Source organism: Zingiber officinale, chromosome 6B, assembly GCF_018446385.1.
Source record: "Zingiber officinale cultivar Zhangliang chromosome 6B, Zo_v1.1, whole genome shotgun sequence".
NCBI lineage: Eukaryota > Viridiplantae > Streptophyta > Magnoliopsida > Zingiberales > Zingiberaceae > Zingiber > Zingiber officinale.
The window spans coordinates 16,098,908-16,110,118 of NC_055996.1; the positions used below are offsets into that span (position 1 = coordinate 16,098,908).

An 11,211-nucleotide genomic window follows, 5' to 3' on the forward strand; every position below is an offset into this window, starting at 1 on the left:
CTTGACAGATCATCCCGAGCTACCCCTAGTCACACCTGGGCGAGACAAAAGACACTAGGCGACAACAAGGTCAGGGAATTGTAATCGCCTGTCAGAGAAAACCCGTTGTATGTCAGGGAATATTCCAATGATATGCGGTCATCTACGAATGGAACCTTCTTCCAGTTCATGGGAGGGTGTCACACGTCCTTCATCACCCGACAGTTCCTGACACCCGACATTCTCTGAGAGCAATCAGGCTCTAGAGGTACGCACGGTTATATAAAAAGGGAGGTTCTCTCCCTTAAGTAGGTGCGCTCTCTCGCATATTCGCACTTATCCTCTACACTTCTTTTTCCTTCGTACACTATTCTTCCGGGGAAAAAGTACCTAACTTGAGCGTCGGAGGGTCTGCGCCGAGGACTTTTTCCCTGGTGTCTAGTGTCTAACGTTCTGTGTACTTGTCTAAGTGTGTGCAGAACTTAAGTACCACCGGCTTAGTCATCGCCGTCCTTCAGTTCCACGTGAGGGTCTATTTTCTGGTGTACATATGCCAGGTGTCCTCGAGTCGCCTCTCCGTCAACACTAACAACACCTCAGTCGGCTTTCGTCTAACTCAGATTCCAGATAGAATCACTGCTAAACATGTAAAGATCGTGTTCTGTTGATGCTCACGAATTCTAAACAGGTTGAAGGCCAAGTTTCAGATGGAACCTAACACCGACATGGATCACTTGGTGGATGTGGTGCTCAATAAGGAAACTCTCGCCGACGATGAGTTTAGAGCAATTTTATCCAAATTCACGACGATCGGATGGGAGGAGGATGGAACGAGCAGCTGCCAGAGAGCTGGCTACTCTTTGAATCAATCTACAGTGGCGTGTTTCTTCTCTGGAAACTGATCATATACATGAAAGTCTGCATAAAATTATAAAATCTTATGGACTTGTAGATCTACATGAGAATCTTGCGTCAAGTTTATAAGTTTTATGGCTCCAAATCTAACTCTTGATCAAGTCTCTACCCTAAATTAGATCATTTGAGTCGGGCAATGGTGCAATGGTTAACTCTTTTAAATAAATAATTAAACATGTAAGATTTGAATCATATTTGCAGTATATTATAGGGATTTTTATTTAGTGAGATAATAACTCTAAGAATGTTGATCCCGTGGATAAAGCTTCATGAGTATTTTTAATTTACAATGACAAATAGAAAGTTTTATAAGATTAAATTGGTTACTAATTAATCAATTCAAATAATTAAATATTATTTATTATTATTATTTTTTTGAATGGGTGTCCTATCATCCAATACTTTACCTTTTTTTTTTCCGATAGTGTACATTTATTTTTAAGCATGTTCATCTATTATTTAAATGATAACAATTAATTACAATTACTGTAATACATATTTGGGGTGACTGTATAGTGAATCTATCTTTTATAATACATATTTAATTTAATATTCTAAGTTATTAAGACTTTAATCTACTCACTTAATAGTTATATATTAGTTATGAATTATACGAGAGATCTAAGTTAGGAATAATTACGAGGATTAGGATAAATGTACACAATTCAACGTGGAAAAGAACGTACTTTTAATAATAAAATAAAATGGGACGATTATTTGAGGAAACAAGAACGTTTTTTATTTTTTTTTAGTTTTGCCAATTATTGCCTTTGAATAATTTTTTATAATTAGTTTTTTTATAATTTTCAAAAGATGAGAACTTTGAAAAAAAGGGAGTTGCTAAAAGAAATAATTGAGCTACGTAACGGGCCTATCATAACGGACTCCTACATATTGCCATTGTAACAGTTATTTCCTTTTAGACTTTTATTCGACCCCCCCTGCAGCATCAAATCAAAGCACGGGCTTAGCCGACGGAGAGCCAAAGGCATCATCGTTGCCGGCTGCTTCGCCCAAACGCGTGGGAGCGATCGTATACAAAATAGTGTATTGCAATGGAGGGGGTGGGGGCCCGTCTGGGCCGGTCGTCGACACGCTATGGGCCGGCGACGGTCTTCAGCGGACCTGTGAGGAAGTGGAAGAAGAGGTGGATCACCCTTGCCGCCCCCAACAACTCCGCGGCGGCCAGAGTCAATGGCAACGCCGCCCGATCCCACCTCCTCCTCTACAAGTGGGCCCCTGTCTCCTCCACGCCCGCCGACAGCACCGCCCAGCCGGAGGAGCCCCCGCCGAGGAAGTTCCGATATGTACCGGTAACTGCTTTTTCTTTTTCTTTTTAGAATTGCGATTTTGTTTCCTTCTATAAAGTTGGTTTTTTTCCCAGGATTCAAGCAGTAATTCTGGTTTCCCCTCTTTCTAATGATTTTGAACTTCGATCCATGTCTCAAGTTTGGTATTTTCTCGTGGATGAGGATTATTTTTTGTGGTTAGGTGCGATTTGGATACTGTTCTTGGATTGTCACCACCTTTAGGGTTTATCATACCTTTCCCTCTATCGATCTGTTTTCTAAGATCAAAGATCTGATCTTGCTCTTTAGGATCTTAATTTGCTTATTTAGACCTTGGCCGGTTCCTATTATGATTATAATATTTCCAATGATGTAGTCTTCTATGAAGTTTAATGAAGGGACGATCCATGTATGTAGCTTATTCTAAATAATTAGGGCTACATGGCTTGATGAGGAGGATCATGATCATGAATTCATAATCGTCTCCAACAATAAAGAAACCCTTTTATGTCTCTACTCATAGGAAATCAATTATAGAGCATAGGAGATAAAAACAACTAAGACAACCAGAGCTTCGTGCAGTTTTGCTATTGCAATAAGTTTTCTATCAAGTATTTTGACTTGATTCCAAGGTTTTTGTCAAAGTAAGTTAGGAATTAGAAAACCTTTATGTGAATTCTTAAGGCTATAAATTTCACTAGGTATATATCCTAAATTAGGTCCATGGTTTAGCACATAGACTTTCCAATAAAAAGAATACCATCATTATAATACTATCAGTGAAACTTAGCACAGATTTTCCTAGGCTGTTTGCCTGGACACATGACTTTTTAGTGTGTGGTTCATTTGAACTAATATACGCTATGAGAACAAATGTGGCTTCTGTGAATGAACTAAGAACTGTGACCCACTTAGCAATTTCATTTTTCCCCCACACAACTGGAATTTGTACCATTCAGAGCAAAACATATCCAAAGATGTATCTTAGTGTGATAAAATGTTTGTATCATGTATTTAAATATAAAATATGACGGTCTGCTCAATGAAACCTACTTTACCACTAATAATACAACTTTGGATACAATCCATCTATGTTAACCGGTTCAACAATTCTTGTCTGATAGAAACTTGTGTACAGATTAGATTTTTTTTTTTCCAATTTTCTTTAGGAAGCTACGCTATAACTGAAGCTCCAAGGTTTACATTTTTTTTATTAGTTTTTGTGACCATTATTTCAGGTTTCCTTTCCTTCCCAACCTACATGTCATATTTCAAATCGTGTTTTTACTTTTTTGGTTAATAAGGAAAGTTCTACAAAATGATGGTTATACCTGCTATGTTATATAACTCTGAATGTTGGACTATAACTGGAACACATAAGAAGAAGATGAGAGTTGCAGAAATGAGGATGTTAAGATGAATGTGTGCATATACAAGGATGGACAGAATAAGAAATGAAAGCATTAAAGAGAAAGTTGGAATTGCATCTATTGAGGAAAAATTTTGAGAGAGACGTTTAAGATGATACAGACATGTACTTTTGATGACCAATAAATGTTTTAGTTAGGCGATGTGAAACTATGACAAATACGCACACCGAAAGAAGAAGAGGTAGACAAAAAAGACTTGATTGGTAATAATAAAATAAGATACAATTTATTTAAGTATAGATGATGATATAGTAGGAGATAAAGTCTAATGACGTAGAATGATCTATCTAGCTGGCCCCACCTAGTGGGATAAGGTATGGTCCTTAATAAGGAAAGCCTACTATTCTTTGTCCATACCATTTCCTTAATCAACATAAAAAAGGAAATTGAACCATAATACAATGTTCATAGCTTATGCTGGTATTGATTCCTTGTGCATTTAGTTAACCTGGCAAAACACATTGAACACAGTAATGTAAAGAGTTCGAAATATCAATCTAAAATTGAATCTGGCCATTGATTGGAAGATTTTATGCTAATAATAACCTGTGTTAATGTGTTGTACTAGTTAACATAGGTTAACTATGCTAATGATAACCTAGTCAAGAGTTGTCTACTTGGAAGTGGAGAGGTAATTGCATTCATCTCTACCATCCTCTCCTCCACTCAATTGGGAAAGGTGATGATGGTGGTCGATATTTGAGCATGGTCAAGCAACTCGCCATGGACTGGTGGTGATCTAGCAGTGGTCCGATCTGATCTAACAACCATCATGCTTTGGCAATCTTCCAGCGACAAGTTCTAGCAGTCGATAGTGGTTCGACAGTCTAATCTAACCACCACTGATGGTCTATTGACCAACAGTGGCAGTCAGTGATGGTCCAGTCATGAAGATACGAGATGGTCTAGTGGCAGCTGAAAATGATCTTAGTTCTGATGGTGTTAAACAGTTAGTGAGAAAAAAATGGTATATTGGTGTTTTATCATTTTCTTCTTGCTCTCTTCCAAAGCTGTGCATATATGAGCTTATCAATTTTGGAGGAAAAGAGAGACCAAGGGATGCCTCCTGATCACTCCATAGTCAAGTAGCAGATGCTCTTCATACTTTTCCACTCCCTCCCCCTCCATTTGGCTCCCTTCTTCCAAACAATCACTACCTGACTACCCTATAGCTGTTCTTGTAGTATGGTTTTCTTATCATTATTTTGGACTTTAGAGCATAGTCTTGCATTACGATATTCCATTCACTCATAATCTATGGCATGTAAGTTGTCTAAATTAGTACAACAAGGATGTTATCTTTCTTTCCAATTTTTATCCTTCTGTAAGACTTGTTAGTATATGGTTATTAGATTTTTGTAACCAATGCAGATTTCTGTTCTCGAAGATCAAAAACAAGAGGACGCTGAAAAGCTTGATGAGACAAATGAACCTAGTGATGCTGACCCTTCCTCACAGATAAACCAGAATGTTTCTTCTAATGCGAAACCTGACATGAACGACAGTGTAATGGGTGAATCTGTGGCGGTAAATATCTCTGATATCATCTATCTACTACTTCTTTCTCAGTTGATTTCCCTTATGGTGACTGGAGTAATAGCTCATGAAGATGGATGAAAACATTTAGTATGTACCCATGATTATCTAAATCTTGCCGTAAAAGTTTTTCATTTAGGATTTATTGGTTACATAGACATAGACAATGGCATAGCCAATGCTGGGCTGCAGTGGGTGCAGCGCAGCAATTTCATCATTTTCGTCATGAAAATAAAGAGTTAGTGTTGGGCCAGCCCAGTGGAGCCCAGCAATTTCATCATTTTCATCATGAAAATAAGGTGTTCACCGGGGAACCGGCACTAAATCATAGTCCAGTGCTGGGCTGCACTGGCCTCCCTGTGCCTTTTTCACCGGCTGAGAAGCACGCGTTCACTGGCGCCAACTGCCCTGCGCTCTTTCCGGCGCCAACTGTTTGTAATATGGCCCAGGGCAGTTGAAGATCCTGGCTATGCCATTGGACGTAGATCATTTTCATTTCACCTATTTCTAATGCTTCTACAAATAATTAATGCTTGTCATGCAATGGATGTTTGAAAACTTAAGTTTCCTTCAAGTTACCTGAACAAGTTAATGATGGAGTGATGATATAGATTGTTTCACAATGCCAGTAATCAGTTATTCATTTAGGATTTTCTTTTGGTAGTCTCCAGCCTGAAAGGATGCTCTTAGGCTATGTTTACTTCAATATGAAAGTAGTGGAGGAAAGAGTTAAATGATTTTTCGAGGTAGTGGAGGAAAGACTTAAATGATTATCTCATCCTCGTACTTCCATAATTATTACACTTGGAAGTCTTTGGCAATAAAGCTCAATGTTTCTTATTAACAATTTTTAAAAAGGGCAAAGTGCACAAAGCTCCCACTAATGTGGGTCCCAAGCAAGGGTCCGACCACATTTTTATTAACAATATTTTGTTTAATTTTAATTTTTGTAGTTATTTCTTGTGTGATTAATTATTTCAAATTTTTATAATTTAGCTTGTCCTGACTACTTCCAATTTTTCTAGATTTTATTTCAAATAGTGATCAATTTTAAATTAGGTTTAATTCAGTTTCAGTCATGATTATTATTTTTTTTTTCAAATTATTAGTTTTTTTTCAGGTGGTAGTTGATTGCTTTACGTCTTTTTTTCTGTGAACTATATTTAATTGGGTTAATTGCAGTATCTGAAATTGTAGTAAATCTATTGTGCCGAAAAACTTTTGTACAAAATTGTGGATTGAAGTGCTTACACATGGCATATTGCCATGTCATATAGGATATTCCAATAAAACATAATTATAGGATATTTCAATAAAACATAATTGAAGGAAAAAATAACCTTGATTCCCCATGGTAGTCACATTTAGTTAATCCTCTACCCTCATAGCTATCACCTCCATTTGCCAGTGGTGCCCTTGCCCCACTATTTATCATCAATGATCTCAATCTGCTGAAAGTCAATTGGCAGTGATAGGATTCTATTTTCTTGTCATGTTTTTGTTGAAATATACTTTATGATATGATTCTATTTTGTCTTGTTATGTTTTTCTTGGAATATACTTGATGATATGTTGAAGGGGAGCCTTGGCACAACGGTAAAGTTGTTGCCGTGTGACCAAAAGGTCACGGGTTCGAATCCTGGAAGCAGCCTCTTACAAAAAAGCAGGGTAAGGCTGCGTACAATGGATCCTTCCCCGGGATCCCGCATGGTGGGAGTTTCGTACACCTAGCTGTCCTTTTATACTTGATGATATGTTATATGTGTTAGGATGACGACTTGACAGACATGTCAGCATTTTGCAATTTTCAAATGAAAAACTATTGACGTGATAGATTTTTGCTATTTCAAGTGCGTGTTAGAGTTGTCAAAACTCATAAATTATATGATATATGTAGTAACTGACACTATTTAATTTAGATTTATGAGGTTTATAGTCGTTTTTACATTTAGGTGGTGTTCTATTCTTTCATAGGAATCGGAATGGGAATGAGAATCATAGTATTACGGAATGGAAATGGGTATGAGCATGGATATCATTCTTAAAAATAATATTTGGTTAGTTGAATATTTTCTATCGGAATAAACCAAAATTTCTTTTTTTTACCCTTAGAGAAAAATAGATGAGAGAGGAAATATGATGAGAGAGAAAGTGTGATGAGAGAAAATGAGCAAAGGGAGTGTGATGAGAGAGAGGATGAGGAGAGAGAAAATATGATGAGAGAGAATGTGTGACAGGATAGAATGAAGAGAGAGAAAGTGTGATGAGAGAAAATAAAGAGAGAGGGTGTGATGGGAGAGGGAAAGTATGATGAGAGAGAAAGTGTGATAAAAATAAGGAAAGAGAGTTTGATGGGAGAGAAAGCGTGATGAGAGAGGATGAGGAGAGAGAAAGTGTGATGAGAGAGAAAGTGTGATGGAAGAGAATGAAGAGAGAAAAAATGTGATAAGAGAAAATGAGGAGAGAGTGTATGATGGAAGAGATTGAGGAGAGAGAAAGTTTGATGAGAGAAAAAGTGTGATGATAGAATGAGGAGAGAGAAAGTATGATGAGAGAGAACATGATATTAAAGAAAAATTGAACAAATATATTAAGGGGTATTTTCGTCCAAAATTTAATTTTCATTCTCATTTCCATCAAAACTCAAGGGAGGAGGTGAGTTTCATTAATATCCAAGTTTTTGGGTTTCATTCCAAAATTTTAATTTCATTCCCATCAATTAAATATAAGATTTGAAAATGAATCCATTCTCAAATCCCTAAATCAAACGTCACCTTAATCCTCTTATGAGAAAGGATAAAATAGGTGAAAGGGATCATCTACTCTTTGAATTTTTACACTTTGAATTTTCTTTCCAAGCCAACAACATAGGTGAAAGGGATCATCTACTCTTCCGTCTCCTTTCCATCACCCCAAGTAAACAATAGGGTAGGAATTATGACTGTTTTTTCTTACCTTTCCATTTCGCTTCACAGCTGCTTCAGATTTCCTTCAAGTTAACATAGCCTTAGCGCGTAAGGTTCTCCGCGCACTAATCATTTATTGGTTTTTTCACTGAACCCCTTGTCATTGCACTAGGCTAGCACTAAAGTAGTATTCAGCTTCCTTTCTAAAATATGATGCACTTTATTGTTGCATTCTATGTACCACTCAATCTGCCTCAGTAGGTCATATTCTGGACTTGAGGTATTCTTCTTCTTTTGGTTGATGAAATTTCAGGTTTGTCCTTTCGTTTGTTTGTTTGTTTGTTTAGGCATCACATAATTTTCTGAACATTTTTCTTGCTGATCTATATGCGCTAAGAAATCCCTTATAATCTGTTTACTTGGATGAAAAATATGGGGCAATGAGGGAAAATGATACAGAATATGTACCAAGTAATAGATGGATCCTGAATCATGTTTTTTCAATTCAGGTTTCAGATACGGAGCAAAATTCTGCAGATGATAACAACCTAGCTAATTTGGACTTGAATTTGGGTTTGAAAGCTACTTACAACGAGAGAGAAACAAAATCCAGAAACAGTGGTTCAGATGAAGGTGATCAGGTGGAGAAAATAAACTTAGACGAGGAAATTGAAATGAACAACAGAACGGATTCAGAAGTGCCAAACAAGTTGAAGAGAAAAAAGCTATCGCCCCTGACCTCGAAATGAGACTCTGATCTATCATGTCGGCTTTCGGTTGTCATGCTGTTTAGCTCACCTTCATTTGAATTTCAAGCTGCAAACGTATTCTTCATGTCTCAGTTTGCTGCTTTGGATCTGTTGGTTATTTTGGAGCCATGGAACTTCTCTCTCTGATTAAATTTGTATCTTGTATGGATTCTTTTTATCGAATGGCTTCGTTATCATGAACTGATGGCGCCATTTAACTTCTAAGAAACTTTATAACATTTTGCCTTTTCCCTTACAGTGTGCAAGGATCTGATTTGGTTTCCTGCGTGATAAGTTTTCCCTTCAGATTCTATAAAAGAATGGCTTCGCTCAAGTTTAGTTTTCATTCAAAATTTAGTCATCTTCTTGAAAGAGTTTTAGCGTGCTTTGCTGTGAACCCTCCCAGAGTGGGTCAAAATGGAGAAAATCGATTGAGGTGGTGGTCAAGATCAAGAAGAAGTCAAAGATATTAACAGTATTAATGATGCGTCCAAGCTAGCCATATGGCCGGTCTGGTGTGAGTGCTCGCTTGGGCTTCTCGCCTGGACAGACTTCCTATCTCGACTCAGGGATTGAGTCACATGACCAAGTGGGTCGATCAGTTGATCAGCCATCCTTTCCAACGAGTAGATAAGGCTATGTCCGACATACCGCTCATTTGATCGGATCGATAGGCCGATTGGACATATGACTCTGCAATAAAACGATGGGCCGACTGAAGAACGATCAGTTGACCACATTTTATAAGGTCAAGTTGGCGATCTACCAGTCGAGGGGCAGTTGGTCTGCTCAACGTGGGCTCCATGGGCCCACAGTACTGTACTCTTTTGAAAGTTTATGCCGTCAACAGTAGAGAATGTCCTAGGGTAAATTGTACTTTAGAAGCTTCTAATCTGTCATATGACAAGGATTTGCGTGCTCGTTTAAGGAAAGATGTCAGGGATACTTTTCAACTTATCTTTTCTTAGGAAGACTTTGGAAAACGTGCATATGCTTTGGGATGTGTGCACAAGCACTATAGTGGAACTATAAAAGGGGGTCTCCTACAGGCGATGGTATGTGATACTCAATTATTCCACACGTTTTCTGCTACTATTTATTTCTACTATTCTCTTCGCCTGAACCGAATACTGATTTGAACATCGGAGGACCAACGTCGAAGACCTCTTCCTTGGCCCGACACTAACGCTCCTGTATTGCAGGATAGTGTGGAGTCTTCATCCAGTCAACAATGGAGTCACGTTCCCAGCTAACGGTTTTCTCAGTTTTTGAGCAGGATCAGCTTGTATTCTGAGGGTATTTTCACCTTAGGAAAGTGATAACAAGCTTCTAAACCACCCACAAGTTTCATTATTTTTCTTCCTTCCTTCAGAGTTTCAATCGTTTCCTTTCTTTCAATACATTTATGATAACAAAATGGGGGATGTGGTATCGGAAACATCGAACAGATACAGTGGCAATGATCCAAAGTTAAATTCGCAATCATCTTTATTCATTTCAAACAGGGATGATGCCTTGAGCTGCCAGTCTCTTCCTTACCCAAAACACTACTTGTTTACCAGCAATTCTCCTTTCATCAATGAGGAAGGGCTCGACCGTGCTGACTCCCGATCCGTATGACGACAACGAGAACCCTTTGGGACCTGCAAATGCAGCAAAACTAGCGAGCCTCCATTTGCACTGGTGAACTATCTGTATATGTAATTATGTATATGGAAAGAGAGCATCATCACCTGTCAAAACTCCATCTGGGAAAAAGGCCCAGAAGGAATATGGGACTCCATTATTCTTCAGGAAAGATCCTTCCAACTGTTAATGCACTATTATCATGCAAGTTGTTCAGGTTAGAACAAAGTTTATAGTTTCAAGATTCACTGACCTTCTTATCCTGAAATGAGATATCAATATCTGATATATCCTCTTGAGCCTCAAGAGTCTTTTTCAGTGCAGGAATCACTTCCTCTTCCATCATCTCCGGCAATGACTTTGCTGGGGGTTTCCTAGGCTTCTGAGGAGACTCCTTTGCAACTGTCTCTTCCTTCTTCACTTCAGTAACTATCGAACAGTTCACCCAATCACTACACTTGCATTTCTCTTAAGCACAGAGTTAGTGAGTTAGTTACCTGCGGCCGCAGTGGAAGACTCTTGTATCACTGAACACAGAGCACTGCCACGGCTAAGAATGACTTTTCTACGATAACTGATCGAGAACTTTGCATCTACCACCTGCCTTGCCAGAGTGCTCTGCATGTTGAATGACTGGCAAGCCATGATGATGAAGGCTGGTTGAGGGTGGAGGCTTCTCCACTGCTAGCTAGCCAAAGCAGGGCAATGGCTCAGCTGCTTAGGAAGATCTTATCCTTTAGTATTTTTTGTGGACCTTCTTTATCTACACAGTTTTCTTTGA

General features: G+C 38.3%; 2 protein-coding genes across 2 annotated transcripts; one reads left to right on the plus strand and one right to left on the minus strand.

Annotated features, from left to right (window-relative positions):
- The first annotated feature begins 1,821 nt into the window (after positions 1–1,821).
- On the plus strand, positions 1,822–9,062 carry LOC121992106. Its single transcript, XM_042546259.1, has 3 exons — positions 1,822–2,207; positions 4,985–5,140; positions 8,565–9,062. The coding sequence occupies exons 1-3, from the start codon at positions 1,950–1,952 to the stop codon at positions 8,802–8,804; spliced, it is 654 nt and encodes a 217-aa protein (XP_042402193.1). The 5' UTR covers positions 1,822–1,949; the 3' UTR covers positions 8,805–9,062.
- Positions 9,063–10,117: 1,055 nt separating this feature from the next.
- LOC121992107 lies at positions 10,118–11,166 on the minus strand. Its single transcript, XM_042546260.1, has 4 exons — positions 10,928–11,166; positions 10,684–10,859; positions 10,538–10,613; positions 10,118–10,447 (listed from the first exon to the last, which is right to left on the minus strand). Exons 1-4 carry the CDS (start codon positions 11,073–11,075, stop codon positions 10,302–10,304), a joined length of 546 nt encoding a protein of 181 aa, XP_042402194.1. The 5' UTR covers positions 11,076–11,166; the 3' UTR covers positions 10,118–10,301.
- Positions 11,167–11,211: the final 45 nt, after the last annotated feature.

Bases quoted from the DNA above. Each gene is read 5' to 3' on its own strand.
- LOC121992106 (XM_042546259.1), top strand. From the start codon at position 1,950: ATGGAGGGGGTGGGGGCCCGTCTGGGCCGGTCGTCGACACGCTATGGG. The intron at 2,208-4,984 runs GTAACTGCTTTT...TAACCAATGCAG, and splicing joins GGAAGTTCCGATATGTACCG to ATTTCTGTTCTCGAAGATCA. The intron at 5,141-8,564 runs GTAAATATCTCT...TTTTCAATTCAG, and splicing joins TAATGGGTGAATCTGTGGCG to GTTTCAGATACGGAGCAAAA.
- LOC121992107 (XM_042546260.1), bottom strand. From the start codon at position 11,075: ATGGCTTGCCAGTCATTCAACATGCAGAGCACTCTGGCAAGGCAGGTG. The intron at 10,860-10,927 runs GTAACTAACTCA...ACTGTTCGATAG, and splicing joins GTCTTCCACTGCGGCCGCAG to TTACTGAAGTGAAGAAGGAA. The intron at 10,614-10,683 runs GTCAGTGAATCT...GTGCATTAACAG, and splicing joins TCTCATTTCAGGATAAGAAG to TTGGAAGGATCTTTCCTGAA.